Source organism: Euwallacea similis, chromosome 20, assembly GCF_039881205.1.
Source record: "Euwallacea similis isolate ESF13 chromosome 20, ESF131.1, whole genome shotgun sequence".
Taxonomy (NCBI): Eukaryota; Metazoa; Arthropoda; class Insecta; order Coleoptera; family Curculionidae; genus Euwallacea; species Euwallacea similis.
The window spans coordinates 3,307,481-3,322,754 of record NC_089628.1 but is presented as its reverse complement, the minus strand read 5'-3'; the positions used below and the strand labels follow the sequence as shown (position 1 = coordinate 3,322,754).

The window sequence follows — 15,274 nt, the reverse complement described above, 5'->3', positions numbered from 1 at the left end:
AGTTATTCTCACTGAGAACGATAAACTTTACCACGTCGAGTGGTGACAAAATGGTGAAGGCGCCCCCTAGAATTCAAATCGTTCACGAAACTTTCGAAATATCCGCATTTCACTAAGAAAACTCTCGCCATTCTCTGAAAATATAGCAAAATGGCGAATGCTCCACATGGAAAATCGACATTTCCTTTGATTTCTTGAGAATAAATAATTCTATGCAATAAAAGCCGTAGGCGCGACACCCGTAAAATCTCCCTTCCATATGTAAATCATTGGTAGTTATAATTTGCCTTCAGAGGCAGACGCACGTGCATTGACCTCTGTCATAGACTGTGGTACCCAGAACCACGACTCATGCAGGCAAAATTATATACGGACGAAATAAGTTACTATCAGTATCGCCTTAAATTTCATTGAAGCTATCAAGCATTTAAAGATAGACAACTTCCTATGCCTGCCTTCCTCAGTTAAAAATATCTTCCGTTTGGTAGACAGCGCAAAATTGCGGACTTATTTGAGTAACAAATCCGTTTGAATATAAATTATTGCTTTTACTGTATCCCGGATCGTCCGAGATGAATCGTTTTCTTTGGAAGTCACGTAAAAGCTTAACTATGTTCTTAGGAGTTTTAGCTCTGTACTCCACAATTAGGGTGCGTAAGTACGCTTATGAGGCATCCGTGTTCCTGCCCATGGTGCCCCCAAACGAGCCTTGGGAGTTTATAGCTGATTTCAGTAATATGAAATTTTTAAATCCCACAATGTAGGTAAGTGTACGAAGGCGCAGACCGCCGCCACTTGAACTGAAGCTTTAAAATTTCATTATATTAACCAGAAAACTAAAAAATTTCCTGATTTAACGCGGAAATTTCAATAGAAATTTTGAGTAAATGAAACGAAAATTTCGAAATTTCAAGGGGCCCTTCTACGCCTTCCAGTGCGCCGTCAGAATTGCCATAAATTAATTATCATTTTAGTGTAGATTTTACAATTACTGAGGAAAGTGGGAACTACGAACATTGGAAGTACAGTGTGGAATATGCCGAAAATTTGTCGCATTGGCCACATTTGGCCAATCATGCAACTGCCCATTTTCAAGTTAAATCTAATTTAAAAAAGGGCATTTACGTAATTCAATCTGCCCATGAAACCTGTCTGTTTTTGGGAATTTATTGTTGTAAAATACTCTTTTATCTTTTCACCTGATATCAAATTAATCTACCTCGTTTGCAGTGAAATCTCAGAGCGAATTTAAATTCTTCAGGTCAAATATCACAAATGGGTCCATCTGCCAAGAAAATGTGGCGTATGAATGTCCTGCCATTCTGTCGACTTTCTGTAAGAGAGAAGTGAGGTTTCAAAGGGAGGCCATAATGACTAATTTGCAGAGAAAATTTTTGAAAAACTAAATAAAACACTCTGTATTCTTGACTTTTATTCTCCACTTGAAACTCTCCTGCACAGCCTCGCAGCCACACAGTCCAGGTGCAATCAACCAGTTTCCCAAATGTGATTTCTTGGAAAACCTGACTTTGACTTAGTTCAGTAAATCCCATATTTTGAAACATCTTCAAGCTGGGTGCATTATCAAAAGAAACCTTCACAATAAATTGTTTCACTCCTAAGCAGGTTATGCCATAGAGGAACATAAGCAACATGGCTTGCCAGCCACATTTCCGTCCTCTTGCCCATGGCTCAGCTATCATTATTTCAGCTTCAGCACAAAGATGGTCTTCAGGAGTGGCAAAGAATAAATTTGTGTCCCCGATCATTGCATCTGAAAGAGCGTTATATAAAACATTACATAGGAATTAGGTACATCTCTTCTTATATAAATGCAACCACAGTGGGACTAACCAACTTCATTTCCACTGGTTTCCCACTTCGTCTTGTCCAACACTATGAAAGTGCACTCTGAAATTTAAATTTTAGTTAAAGGAGTCATGGTATACAGGATGTTTCCTAAACATATGGCATGAAATTATGTGGCTAAGTGACTAAGAATGTTTTTGAAGGCACCAAGAGTATATCCTTTTCACGTTGTGCTGTATGTTCAGGAAACACCCTGCTGATAGTGGGAGTAGGTTTACTGTTTTCGTCAATTTGCCATGATTTTTGCATTTCATATTCTTCTTCTATGGTGAGTGGTTCTGAGGCTGTTAGGGACTGCAGCTCTTTGGATTTCATCCATTCATGATACCTTTAAAATAAAGTTCTTATATAGAGTTCAAAAAACACTCCTCGTAAAGGGAACCTATTCGTAAGGATTGTTGCTTTGTAATAATAAGTTTAATTACTTGGGAACATGCAGTTTTTTGTATGGAACGAGTACGACTTTTGATCCTTTAATTATTGTATGTTCATTTATGAGCATTTTCTTGCTTTGCGTGCTGAATTAATCTATTATTGTTTCTAAATAATAAAGTGACTAACAATAATAACTACAATTAAAACACTTCATTAAAATTATTTATATATTTTATTTTTAATAACTGTTTTTACAACTCTTATGACGACAATTATGACGTAGTCCCGGTCCTGAGCAGCTAGGGCAGCTAGTTAGACCATGTCAACTTTGTCAAGAATGTCATCAAAGGATGGTTTGTTATTTGTTTTAATGCATCAGCATTCTAAATTTAATGAGATAAATTGATACAAAAACCTGTAAGTTTAATTAGATAATAAAAAAACAAATCTTTTTACTAGAATTCCAAGTTAACAATATATTTCTTGATAATCTGGCGAATGAAACTTTTTTAGGTAAATTTACTTAATAACGTTTCAGCGATATGTTGATAGAATCAAAGGCAGGTTACCAACAACGATCGGCTTATCAGTTTATCATATTGGCCCATCCCCCGGTCCACTCTATTTCCCTTAGGCGCCCCTTTACCGCATTATTCAAAAATCTCCTGTATGCCATTGCATTTAAATGGGAATACATCAAAAAAGTAGATTTCATGACAATCTGGTGACTGACAAATTTCTTTGCTATGAAACAGCTCTATGTAGTATACATACGTGACGCATAAACGCTGCTGAAACTAACAGAAGGTGCAAGAACTTAGACATGTTTCTTGCAGTTTACTGAAACTAACGATATAAAGCAAGAGCAAATGCTTCCCTTTACATGCCTTTACAGTGATAATAGAAAAATTTCGTACTTAACGATTATTGATGTTCGTGCAACTTATTTCAGCAAGCCGTTGTGGGTACTCGTTCTGGTTTTACAATCGTGGCACATTCTAGTAAACAGGTGCAATTTTGTAATCCAACGTTTATTAAGGCAGTAAAATAAAAACATGGATAGACTGTATAATATATAAAAATAAAATTGTACACACATATTCCTACAGGCCTCCAGGGGCAATACTTTACAAATTCCGGAGAAATACATCGAACACTAATCATTTGTAAGACTGAAAATATACACATTAAATACATTTAAAAAACAGTTGATCGCAAATCAATATTCTTTCTTGTCGTTACACCAAAGACATCTTTGTCTCAGCTCTAGTTTCCTCGGCTAAACAGCTCCTAGAGCTAGGTCTCCCAATCCATCCGAAAATTTCTTTCAAATGAAACATGTCCTGGAAAGTTGTCCTGAATTGGCGAGACATGGTGCAGTATAGAATGAAAGTTATCGAGGAGTTGATCAGGGCCATAATGTCCATAACGTCACCTAGAAGACATTTGAAAAATGTGTATATCGAACTTTGTCTTTACAGGCACATTCGCCCGATCCTGGAGCAGTTAAGACCAAAAAATGCATAATGTGTCATAAATGACATATGGCGGGGCAGTTCGGTGAAGTGCTCGGGGGGCCACTTGCCCCAAGGTCCGCCACTGAAGGCGTCTGATCCGATCCCAAAGTCACGTTTAAAAACTACATTCCCGGATTGTCTGCTTTAGTATTTATGCGAGATAAAAGTAGAACAGGACAAAGAATAAACCGAAGAAAAACGGCCGTTAACACATCGGAGATTCAGCCCGTTTTATGACTGTCGCCTGATAGATACAATGTTGAGAGAAGGATTTTTCGGAATTTGTCTTCGGATCGTATTTCAAATAAGGCCATTAGAGAATGTACTTTTATTATTCTTAGTTTTTCATAATTGCGAGAGAGAGCAAAACATACTGAAGAGGAAAATCTTAAAATGTATCTCTTTTAAATTGAAATTAATGCTAACTACAATACCCCTCGAAAGTTGGTAAATCATTTAGAAGTTCGTAGAGCCGAAGCTTTCTAAACAGAATTAAAACTGAAACGTTGTGGCGGGAAACTTTTGTTGGGAAATTGAAAAATATCCAAAACTATCAGATAAGAAAAAGGAACTTTTGATTCATAATAATTGGCCACGCCGCAGAATCCCGCAGTGTTTTATCATAGATATACGTACCCAACGGGGCGTAGCACTCTTCCAAGAAAACCTCCCCCAAAACGGCGCTAATCAGCCCTAAAATCGCCTGCGGGAACTCGGTCACTAGGAACAAAATCAGGACTGCCAGCAGCATGTGCGTGGTCCTATCGGCCTGATTTTCCCTGTAGACCTGTACGGCACTGGCCGTCTTCTTCACGGCATCCTCAGCCAGTTTCTTGTTGCCGCTGAGCAGCTTCATCCTCCTCCTCCTCGCTTCAATGAGCGCATAAATGATTTTATAAGACAGCAACGTGAGCAAGACACAAGGAACGAACTTCAAAAGCATTGTATATATCCAGATGCTGAGGTTGTAGGGGTCGTTAGGGTATAGAACATAGACTGTCTGATTTCGAAGATCTGAGGAGTTGTACTTGTGCCTTTGCCCTCTGTCCACCATTATTCCCTCAGAGGTGCAAGCCTGCTGGTAGGGAGTGATCTCCAAGGTGAAGAGAATGGGGAAACACACCAAAGGGCACATCACGTAAGTCAGAACAATCACCAAAACAGTCCTGCGGTGACTCGAACAGATTTTGTTGCTTATGACTTGGGTGATGAAGACGTACCTCCACACCGCCAGGATGATGGTGAGGCTGCAGGCGATGAAGTGCAAAACTAAGGTGAATAGAGAGTGGAATTTGTAAAATATCGCCCAACTGTAGTTCAAATGGGTGTAGTGAAGGGGGTTCGGCGACATGTTCCTGTGGATGGTGAAGGGGATGTATTGGAGCATAACGAGGAGGTCGGCCAGGGCCAGCCCAGTGAGGATGCAGTTGGTAGGGGAGCGCATGTTTTTGGTGCGCAGGACGCAGATGTTGAAGATATTGGCCAGGGAACCGAACACGCAGACCGAGATGCTGAGGTACCCGTGGACGTAGTCTCGGTACTGCTTTCCGAAGTCCCCGAAGTCGCAATAGGTGATATTCCTCATGGTGCTATTGCATGACTTATCTGAAAGTAAGAAAACTATTTTATAAGGGCTTGTAATGACCGAGCCCGGGTAGCTTTGTCAAGACGATGAGCACCGCGAAAATTGATCCAACGTTGGGGAACTTACAGCGGAGACAACCTTTGGAATAATCAGGTCTTTAATAGAGTTTTCAGGAATCGCTTTTTTGTTCATTTCGGAGCGACGACAATGGGGCACACAACTGCATTCGTAACACTTATCTATCCACATATCAGCGATCGAAGTCACGGAAAGCTTTGGGGAGAAGGATCGAATAGTGATAAGTAAAATCTGGATTAACGACGCCGACAATGGAATTCGAAACAAAACTATCGGTTTTCATTAAATCCCAACTGAGGCCTAGTCAAGGCGTTCATACCGGGTGTTTCATTTTTTTGTAGCATCGCTCGAGTGGCCCGTAAAAAAAGTATACAAATCGAGCTCATTCGAGCGCATTTTCTCCTCGCCAATTCCTTCTCGAAGCACACTCCAATGCCCAAATTAGAAATTTCATCAGCCTTCTCTGATTTCCTTTTTCCAGCTGAGGCTCCTACAATTTTCCTACTGTTTAATTGCCAGAAATGATATTTCTAAATGAAGCAATTGGCCCTTAACATCGTTCGAATCCTAAATCCTCCGAAACACGTTGTCGGTACAAGAAAAAGGCTCCCACTTCGGGTTATATTTCACAAGAAAATTTTTGGAACTTATTAAAGTTCTAGCTCGTTTTTCCTTTTTTCTCCATTATCATGGAATAGAGTGAGATTAAAGAGACTCCTGCCTTCGGGTAATGAACCATTAACAATAACCGGATAAAGGCGGATTAACTATCGAGTTTGTAATTGCGGTGGAAAGCTCTTGTTAAATAGTTCCCCTAGCGTTTAAAGCCATCTATATCTACGTCACATATCAACTGGATTATGAGAGCGAACTTTCTGAAAGATTAAGCATAATTTATTATCCTCTGTATGAATATTGACTGAAATTTTTCAGGTGCTCGTGCAAATGGAGCAGCTTCAGGTGTAAACTACTGTGAAGCAATGGAGGAACGAGTCCTCTTCTTGCTCAGCTGGAGAGGAGTCAGAAAATCCAAAACCAAAAAATTCTGACTGATGTAAAGTACAGCTCTTGGGAAGGCGAAGAGGACAGGTTCTTGCTTCAAGAAGAAATACACCTTCAGGCGAGTCCTGGTGAAAAACAAGTAACTTTAATAAATTTCCTGTTTTTGCGAGACAAAAATTTCGAACGCAGTGGATGATATATTTACATTGCTGGCATAGGCCGATGTTCGATTGTTTCGAGTAACTGCGTTCCATACATTCACTTTTGGACCGCAATTCGCGCAAAGAACAAAAACGAGAAATGTCGCAACTTGCACGAGGAACATTTTTCTCCCAAATTTATAGGGACTTTTTTCAATGTTTTATTTCTAAGGTTGTAAAATGCCTCGATTCCATCGGTCCAAATGTGAATTTCCTTGCTCTAACTGATTAATGATGTGGAAATTTGGTCTATGCAAATTGCATGCTCAAACTTTCCTGCAAAAGTGCACAGACACGCAGAAGAAACTAGCTCAATATGGAGCTTGTTCCTCTAAAAACCCCCCATTAATTTGCATATAAACACAACCTTCCATGCTATAGAGTTCGAGTGTATTAAATTTTACAATCCATTTACATGCCTTGCCCAACATTTTCAGTTAAAATGGGCTTAAAAGTGTTCTTTTCATCATTAAGCTTAACTCCCTTAAAAATATGTAATTTCAATAAAGAATTTTATTATTTTATCACTCGGGGTTGCAATGGGGTAGTTAATCAAACGCCCTATACCTATAAAAATAAATGATTATTGGTTTTATAAATAAAATCACAGTTTCCAGTCTGCTTTTTATAATTCATGAGATTGCCCGTATTCAGAAGGAGAACTTGTCCCATCTCCTCTCAAATTAAGCATTGTTTGAACGGGACTTATCATTTTTTTCGCTATGAAACGTGACACAAAAGGGATATTAAAAATTGATAGGTACTCTAATTTCACTTGGGACTAAAGTGCCTCCTACAAACTTTGATTTAGAGCCATTTACTTCAACAACATTGGCGCATTTTTAACTTTACTCTCGGACGTTTTTTACTTTACGGCGATACGGACGCAAGATACCGTTTTTGGGCCCGTTTGCGGCCCTGAAAATGACCAATTTATCGGTAGCAACATCGCGTTGCTGTCGCTCGGTTCACGCAACGGATCACTGTTAATCCTGGAAAAGTGAAAAAATGTGGAAAAAACCGAAGAGGTATGGTGCGAGAAAAGGTAGAGAAAAAAAATGTGCAAGAGAAGAGCAGAAAAAGTGGAAGAAAAAAGCTGAAGAGGAATAGTGCGAGAAAAAGCAAGGGAAAAAATGTGCAAGAGAAGAACAGAAAAGAGCCGAAGAGGAATAGTGCGAGAAAAAGTAGAAAAAAAATGTCGAAGAAGAAAGTCGAAAAAACGTGCAAGAAAAGAGCTACAAGAAAAATGGAGAAAAAAACGTAAAAAAATCGATAAAAGAGCTTTTTATTTTTGCGGCGGAACTCAAATGACACTTCGATGGATAAGATCAGCCAAAACAAAATTAGATTTGTTACATTTCCCTTCACCGACAGCTGGAAATACGTTAGAAGGTAAATACAACATGTAAAAACGCGAGCAGCAGCAGAGGCGCCCAATTTCCATGTGCCTCAATTTTCTGCCAGAGCGAATTCGATATAAGGACGAGATTTTGATTTGAGTAAACCCGGATATTCCTGAGGCTCCATGGCACGAAAATTCGGCCCCGACATTAAGATAAAACAACGTTTGGAATCTGATAAATTTAATGTTGGAATTAAGTATAATAAATGGACAATCTCCCATGCGTAACTCCCCTCCGTGCAGATCATCGAAATCCCGCCTGAGTAATGCAATGTGAACCTATTGTGCAATGAAAACCTGCATATGTATTTCAATCACTCTCGAATGCTTCACGTCGGAATGCTGGAAGAAAAGCCCTACACACGATTTTCCGGAGAAGAAAATTCGGTCTGAACAATGGCCGGCATAAACGTGTACGTGGGAGGGTCGAAAGGGGGGCATAGGGGGATGGTTTAATGGGAAGATTGTGGTGCTTGGATAGTTTCTCTAAGAAATGATTGCGAATTAAGAGGGCTCCGTAACGTAAAGCTTCGCGAAGAGCTCTGAGGGCTCGACGGGGAGAATTGATGATTTTATGGGGACCTGCTTTGCATCAAACTCCGGGCTAAAACACCTTTTTTTTCCAATCAATTTCGCTCATTAATTCCCACGTTATTTTGTTATGTTTGACAGGCTTTATACACAAAAATTGAATAAATATTTTTTCGTAACAGGTTTTTTTCGGTAGAAACTCATTTTCAGTTTTCATATAAATACAACAGCGATCAGCTTGATTGATCTGCGTTTATAATTCACGGCGGAATGATAAAACGTACCGGATGTTTTATTTATTAATTTTTAATACGCACCTGCCCGATGGAAATCGCGAGGACAGAAACTCGATGAATATAACGCGAAACGGCCGGAAACTTACGCTCACATTCTCATTAGAATTTCTCAACTTTTGCGTGTCTAAGGGCCACGTCAAGCGAATCAGCTTCCTGGAAATCTAATTTCGAGAATGCCCACCCTTCGGGCCCGTTTATTCTCGTTCTCATTCCGGCCCTGATACTGGGGGCGTGTACCAAAATTAATTATTCAAGTAGATATGTCCTAGTCGAACTCTGTATCCGCGGCAAAACAAACATTTCAATTAAATATTTGTGTAATTTATTTCATTCTCATTATTACGGAGGAGGTTGGACGGCAAATTGCGCCTTATGCAAGTAGATATGTGAGTAAATCGAGCGCGAATCGAAGACAATATGGGCATTAAACTCCCTAACGTCACTGGATAATGACCAAATAGAGCGTCCTTCAGATGCGAAGGTAATTAACAAAACCTGCCTCGGTGAAATCGCCGATTTATGACATGAAATGTCTAGCAATAAGCGCACTAATCCGCAGGATTTCATTGAATTCGGTTGATTTCACGCCCGCTGAATGATTCATATAGCTCAAGGCTTTGTTAAAACTTCAAATAAATATTTTAATTTAAACGCGCAAATAAAAAAGTACTTCAACGGTACTCTTGATGACGCTCTGCTCGAGCGTAATTTATTCCATCTCAATGGCGTGACCTCGAACTGCCACTTGTGCCACGTTCCAAAATGGCGGACGATTTTCAAAATTTTGACAATGCCTGAATGAAGCTCGCTCTAGTAGCAGCGCGTCGGAGACTCGCGAAGCGGGGGGCCGTTTCGAAATTGGGGCCCTTTGCGTGCGACCGTGAAAAACTTAATTGTTAACTGTTCCCGCAGTGGTGACCCGAATCCCTTGTGCGGCTCTCCGGGCTTAAGTCTCCACTTACTCATAAAAGCATGAGGCTCCCGACAAATTGATCGGGGTCCGTGTAGGGAACTTCTACCTGCTAATGCAGTGTTAAAAGTTATCTTGCGTTGTTAAATTTTGGCTCACGAAGTTCGGAAATAAACTTCTCGGGGAGTGTAAAACTACTTGAAATGCTATTTAGAGCTTAAACTCGCCTACGTCAGTTATGTTAAACTTCCAGCAACATGTGCGCTACTTCCACACACGACTTTCATTGAATTAAATTGGTTTATTAACCAGCCGCGAATGAAGGATTAGTTACATACACACAACGTTTAAGATGTACCTATAAATGGAAAGGCACTTCTCCATTACGCATTCAACGTATGTCCCCATTCGCAAAGATTGTGAGATTGTGATGGGCATGCAAAAGTTGGAGAGTTATTAAGACGGAACTGCTCTACAAGAATGCTGTTTTCCCGACGGAATCGGGGTAAATGTAGATGAATGTATTAATGTTTACCAAGGATATTTTATTCCAGGCAACACTTCAGTGGGTTAAATAAATTAGTTCGTGCATCTGGCTATAATAGATACGCCAGATGCATTCATTATCATTTGTTTGTTATATTAATGTATCGAACATGTCGCAGCAATCTCCTTGTGGACGTTCAAAGGCTCTTTCCCGCAATTCAAAACCGAGTGATCGTTAACAATTCACTGCCCCCTAATACCTAAATCTCTCCATCCCCCATCAAATGCCTTTCTGTAGATATGAATATATTTCAGGCGACGTGAATTTTCATTTTATCATTGGAGGTTGCTTTCAATTTCACTTGACTGCCGTAATCCGCTTAATGTGGTATGGAAATGCAATATAAATAGTATGTTGTTTATAGTTTATGGGCAGAATGATAAAACGTATTAAAATTTCGGGCGCCATTGAAGAAGCTTTTCAGGTCCAGTCCACTTTTGCAAGTGGACATGTGAAACGCCGAAATGTTGCGATTTGGGAAGTTTATTAATGTTGAAACACTTACGTTTGTGATATCTGAACGTTAGTGGTCGGCTTTTCGGCCGTGTAATTACTGATTTACACGCTTTTTCATTAATTTGAAAAGTTTCCTCAGACGCTGATTAAACGCGGCTTTCTTTGCTCTCCTCGGCACTTCATTTCTGAACCAAAACAGTCTAAAAAGGAGCCTTTGTGCGAGCACAAAAATCCCAAGCACTCCCAGCACGTTTCTAAAACCATTTTTACTTACCGAGGAAAACTAATAGCAAAACGCGCGTCGTCGGCCAATGGGACGCCGTCCACCCGACGCCGTCGAGCAAAACCGCGCTTTTGCCTGGAATTCGAGCAAATGCGGGAACAAAGTCAACTTTCCACGATTGCGCGCATTTCCACGTAACACACACATTCACAAAGTCTTGTTAAAATACCTCTGGATAGTGGTCAAGAAAAACACCGTGACTTCAAGTCCCAATGCTACGTTTTTATTCAAATATCATACAAACAATACAAAACTTTAGTCATTTATTCCTCGCTTTTTTGGTCGCCTTTCGCACTCGGCTCCCTGGCGTTCTTGGAGAACTCGGACAAATCCCTTCTCATCGAATAAGCGTCCTCGCCGTCTGCGTAATATTTCGGTTCGATTTCCACGGTTTCAAACTTGAGAGAGTTCTTGTAAAGGTTAAGGGCGGCCCTGTTGCTTTTCCTCACGTGTAAGGACACGTATTTGGCGTCGAAGCATTCCACCATGGCTTCGGAGGCTTGGTCCATTAGCTTCTGAGCAAGGCCCAGGCGCCTGTGAGAGCGTTTCACCGCGAGCGACGTGATATGGCCGTGTTTCAAGTCTTCCTGGTCTTCTTCCATTTTTGCCAAGACGTAGCCCACTATTTTCCCTAAAAGAAACACGTTCCAATTAGCTTTATGTATACAAAGTGACTTAGAACCATGAGATCAAATTTCTAGGCATTATTCAGTGCAGCAATGTAAGACATTTGAATATAACAACCTATGTCTTACATTGCTTTACTGAATAATGCCTAGAAATTTGATCTCATGGTTCTGGATCCCCTCGTAGAATAGGGAACATAGGGGCATTCAGGGAGAACACTCCCGCACAGACTTTTCCTCCTTTGAAATCACTAACGTACACATTTATAAATAAATTGAAGCTTTATTGCAGCATAATTTTATCAAATTTAGACTCTCCCCTGTAGCTCCATTTCACAACAACAAGATAACAAACAAACAATCATGATATCGCATTAAATTTAAATAAAGTTTCGGAATCCTCATTATTCAGTGATGCGACGCCACCACAGCGTCATCGTCAGCGCTGATAAACCTCGCCGCACAAACGATTTTTACCATGAACTTTCTTCCGTTATTTACCCTAAAACGCCCATTGGTGCCCACGTTCTCTTGCCCCGCGAGATTAAAATCGACCATAGACAAAATTCTGATTGCAAATAGAGGTGAAATTGCCTGCCGAATTATCAAGACTGCTCGGAAATTGGGCATTCAAACTGTGGCGGTCTACAGTGAAGTGGATCGAGATTCGCTGCACGTGGCCCTTGCAAATGAGGCCTACAACATCGGACCAGCACCAGCCGCACAGAGCTATCTCGTGGGGAGTAAACTGGTAAGCCTGGCCAAGTCAGCGAGGTGCCAGGCGATACATCCGGGCTATGGATTCTTGTCAGAAAACGCGGAATTTGCTGAGGCTTGCCACGGCGAAAACATCACTTTCATAGGGCCTCCGGCTTCGGCAATCCGAGATATGGGAATCAAGAGCACCTCCAAGCGCATCATGCACCAAGCTGGGGTGCCCATTATTGGAGGGTACCATGGAGAAGACCAAAGCAATGAGAATCTCAGGGTGGAAGCTCGAAAAATCGGATATCCGATCATGATCAAAGCAGTCAAAGGAGGGGGAGGCAAAGGTATGAGAATTGTTCATCGAGAGGAAGACTTTGAGCAGGCCTTGGAGTCTGCTCGAACTGAATCACAGAAATCTTTCGGGGACTCTGCGGTGCTACTGGAGAAATACCTCGAGGAGACTCGTCATGTGGAGGTACAAGTGTTTGCGGACTCTCACGGCAACGCTGTGCATCTCTACGAAAGAGACTGCTCAGTGCAACGAAGACATCAAAAAATAATCGAAGAAGCCCCGGCTCCAGGCCTGCCCGGCGATTTACGCACCCAGCTGGGGACTGCAGCGGTACGAGCGGCTAAAGCTGTGGGTTACGTTGGAGCTGGGACTGTGGAGTTCATCCTCGATAAGAAAAATCTAGCATTCCACTTCATGGAAATGAACACGAGGCTCCAGGTGGAACACCCGATAACTGAGATGATCACCGGGATTGATCTGGTGGATTGGCAAATCAAGATTGCTTCTGGTGAGGAATTACCGGTAAAACAGGAAGATATCCCTTTGAGGGGGCATGCATTTGAGGCGAGAATCTACGCTGAAAACCCCATGGCCGAGTTCTTGCCTGGGGCTGGGAAACTGGAGTTTCTGAGCCCCCCCAAAGTAGATAGCGACGTACGAGTGGAGACTGGTAATTATTAACTGTTATTAACGGTCACTACACGCTACTTAGTTATAGTCGATTCAGAGTCCTTAGAAGAGCCTCTGCAGTCTGCAGAGGTCCTTTTTGGATTATTAAGCATTTAAATAATCATTATTTCTGCTTAATATAGGAGTCAGAGAAGGGGACGAGGTGTCCATCCACTACGATCCAATGATCGCCAAACTTGTGGTTTGGGGTCAAAACCGGCAAGAGTCCCTTACGAAACTAAGTGCAAAATTGCTTGAATACAATATTGGCGGCCTAGAAACTAACATCAACTTTTTGCTACAGCTAGTCAACCACCCAGAATTTCAAGTGGCCAATGTGTACACAGATTTCATAAAGGATCATCAAGAGGTTTTATTAAAATCCTATAAGCCAGCCAAAGAGGACCTAATATTGGCATCTGTGGCCTTAATTTTGGAAGAAAAATCTCATGAAACTGATCAATATAATCCATTTGTTGCGGAGTCAAACTTTCGATTAAACCACCTGTATGAGAGGAAGTTAAAATTCACATTTAAAGAGGAGAATTTTTGCAGCATTGTCAAATTCACACACTCCAAAGGCAACTACGAAATTTCCTGTGATGAAGGACAAACATGGGACTTGGTATCGGCATCTTTCAACCCTATAGAGCATACACTAAATTGCTGCATTAATGGACATAGGACTCAGACAAAAATCTTCAAAAATCAGGAAGATCTTGCAGTTTTTGGTGTTAAGGGCAAAGTGGAATTTGGAATCCCTTCAAGTAATTACAATTTAGAAGAGGAAAACTCAGATTTAGATATCAGCAATAGAGCTGTGGCTCCTATGCCAGGAGTTTTAGACAAGCTGTTTGTAAAAGCTGGAGATTTAGTGCAAAAGGGGGACCCCTTGTTTGTGTTAATAGCAATGAAAATGGAGTACCTAGTCAAAGCTTCAAAAGAGGCTAAAATCGCTAATGTTCCATTTAAAGTAGGAGAGAATGTACCAAAAGATGCTACAATAGTTCAATTTGAAACTGTATCTTAAATTTACTTTTTAATAAAATTCCAATACTCACCATTTTCATCCTCGGCCACATAGCTCAATTGTGGCCAACTTAACCCGTGATAAAAGTAGTATTTCATCTGATAGTTCTCAGGCAAACATAGCAAATTGCAATGTTGCATGTTCATAAGGTCCTCGGGTCTGGCACATCGAATATTCATGTTGCCTGTATTATAATGCTACTTAACTAGGGCTAAAATCAGTCTTTTCTAGTCTTCTTGAGTTTAGTTCGGCCTGCCTTGGGCAGGTCTGGAGAGGAGTCCTTGGCTTTTCGGGCACTGTTCAGTAAGTCCTTAACGAATTTGAATCTCCGCAGGACGAGCACCCACAGGAGGTACCAAGCTGCAAAAGAAATAGTTCAAGTTAGAAAGGAACTTATGTATAATGTAGAAGAAGAGTAAAAACACAAAGGAAGGAGTCTTTTTGCATTACTTTACCTAGAGCTACGAAAATTAGTACTATAAGAACTGCTGCTGTATAAGAAAAAATGGCTAAAACTATATTATCTTTCATTATATTTCTACCCTAAACACTACAACGAAAAAACCTAATAAGCAAAGCAAAGAGGTGAACGCTCTACATGAGTAATCGCCATGTTGAATTTCGGAATGTAAATTTCGCTGTTCTAAAATGAATTCCGGGCTCAATTTGCATTTTCCTTAATGAAAATATTCACAGTAATTAATGTTGTATTCTTACTTTAGCGAATTAAACAGAATCCTGGCCAAAGAACTGAGAAAACTTGAAAAATAGCCCAAAAATTTATATTTAATTTCAGAAGTAAGGTTAAGGTTAAAGACGTTGGAATGATGGCAGGAGTTACGGATGTCAAAATCTGACATATTTAAATCCGAAAAGAGGCAACCCAAAATACTACGCT

The 15,274-nt window shown here is 40.6% G+C and overlaps 5 protein-coding genes across 7 annotated transcripts; 2 read left to right on the top strand and 3 right to left on the bottom strand.

Moving 5' to 3' along the window:
• Positions 1-349: 349 nt before the first annotated feature.
• LOC136415430 (uncharacterized) lies at positions 350-1,432 on the top strand. Its single transcript, XM_066399999.1, has 3 exons — positions 350-760; positions 975-1,174; positions 1,231-1,432. Exons 1-3 carry the CDS (start codon positions 573-575, stop codon positions 1,404-1,406), a joined length of 564 nt encoding a protein of 187 aa, XP_066256096.1. The 5' UTR covers positions 350-572; the 3' UTR covers positions 1,407-1,432.
• On the bottom strand, positions 1,413-2,470 carry Mnat9 (microtubule-associated Nat9; the record flags this gene model as incomplete). Its single annotated transcript, XM_066400229.1, has 4 exons — positions 2,295-2,470; positions 2,088-2,197; positions 1,855-1,911; positions 1,413-1,774 (listed from the first exon to the last, which is right to left on the bottom strand). Coding segments are annotated over exons 1-4 (606 nt in total), but the record flags the coding sequence as incomplete, so codon positions are not given.
• An 873-nt stretch (positions 2,471-3,343) lies between these two features.
• LOC136415728 (G-protein coupled receptor dmsr-1-like) lies at positions 3,344-11,212 on the bottom strand. Of its 2 annotated transcripts, XM_066400495.1 has the most exons (4): positions 11,043-11,212; positions 4,982-5,366; positions 4,398-4,927; positions 3,344-3,679 (listed from the first exon to the last, which is right to left on the bottom strand). In XM_066400495.1, exons 2-4 carry the CDS (start codon positions 5,344-5,346, stop codon positions 3,483-3,485), a joined length of 1,092 nt encoding a protein of 363 aa, XP_066256592.1. In that variant the 5' UTR covers positions 5,347-5,366; positions 11,043-11,212; the 3' UTR covers positions 3,344-3,482. The 2 variants fall into 2 exon arrangements, with proteins under 2 accessions (XP_066256592.1, XP_066256591.1); XM_066400494.1 differs by having other exon boundaries at positions 3,346-3,679; positions 4,398-5,366.
• A 40-nt stretch (positions 11,213-11,252) lies between these two features.
• On the bottom strand, positions 11,253-15,209 carry vnc (GNAT family N-acetyltransferase vnc). Of its 2 annotated transcripts, none has more exons than XM_066400496.1 (3): positions 15,094-15,209; positions 14,408-14,736; positions 11,253-11,682 (listed from the first exon to the last, which is right to left on the bottom strand). In XM_066400496.1, the coding sequence occupies exons 2-3, from the start codon at positions 14,553-14,555 to the stop codon at positions 11,315-11,317; spliced, it is 516 nt and encodes a 171-aa protein (XP_066256593.1). In that variant the 5' UTR covers positions 14,556-14,736; positions 15,094-15,209; the 3' UTR covers positions 11,253-11,314. The 2 variants fall into 2 exon arrangements, with proteins under 2 accessions (XP_066256593.1, XP_066256594.1); XM_066400497.1 differs by lacking the exon at positions 15,094-15,209 and adding an exon at positions 14,832-15,074.
• Positions 12,141-14,412, top strand: Mccc1 (Methylcrotonoyl-CoA carboxylase 1). Its single transcript, XM_066400493.1, has 2 exons — positions 12,141-13,347; positions 13,490-14,412. The coding sequence occupies exons 1-2, from the start codon at positions 12,156-12,158 to the stop codon at positions 14,374-14,376; spliced, it is 2,079 nt and encodes a 692-aa protein (XP_066256590.1). The 5' UTR covers positions 12,141-12,155; the 3' UTR covers positions 14,377-14,412.
• Positions 15,210-15,274: the final 65 nt, after the last annotated feature.

Coding starts and splice junctions, on each gene's coding strand:
- vnc (XM_066400496.1), bottom strand. CDS start 14,555: ATGAATATTCGATGTGCCAGACCCGAGGACCTTATGAACATGCAACAT. Junction 11,683..14,407: donor TGTGGCCGAGGATGAAAATG/GTGAGTATTGGA, acceptor TGTTTCTTTTAG/GGAAAATAGTGGGCTACGTC.
- Mccc1 (XM_066400493.1), top strand. CDS start 12,156: ATGAACTTTCTTCCGTTATTTACCCTAAAACGCCCATTGGTGCCCACG. Junction 13,348..13,489: donor CGACGTACGAGTGGAGACTG/GTAATTATTAAC, acceptor TGCTTAATATAG/GAGTCAGAGAAGGGGACGAG.
- LOC136415430 (XM_066399999.1), top strand. CDS start 573: ATGAATCGTTTTCTTTGGAAGTCACGTAAAAGCTTAACTATGTTCTTA. Junction 761..974: donor AAATTTTTAAATCCCACAAT/GTAGGTAAGTGT, acceptor TTATCATTTTAG/TGTAGATTTTACAATTACTG. Junction 1,175..1,230: donor GTTTTTGGGAATTTATTGTT/GTAAAATACTCT, acceptor CCTCGTTTGCAG/TGAAATCTCAGAGCGAATTT.
- LOC136415728 (XM_066400494.1), bottom strand. CDS start 5,346: ATGAGGAATATCACCTATTGCGACTTCGGGGACTTCGGAAAGCAGTAC. Junction 3,680..4,397: donor AGAGTGCTACGCCCCGTTGG/GTACGTATATCT, acceptor AATGTCTTCTAG/GTGACGTTATGGACATTATG.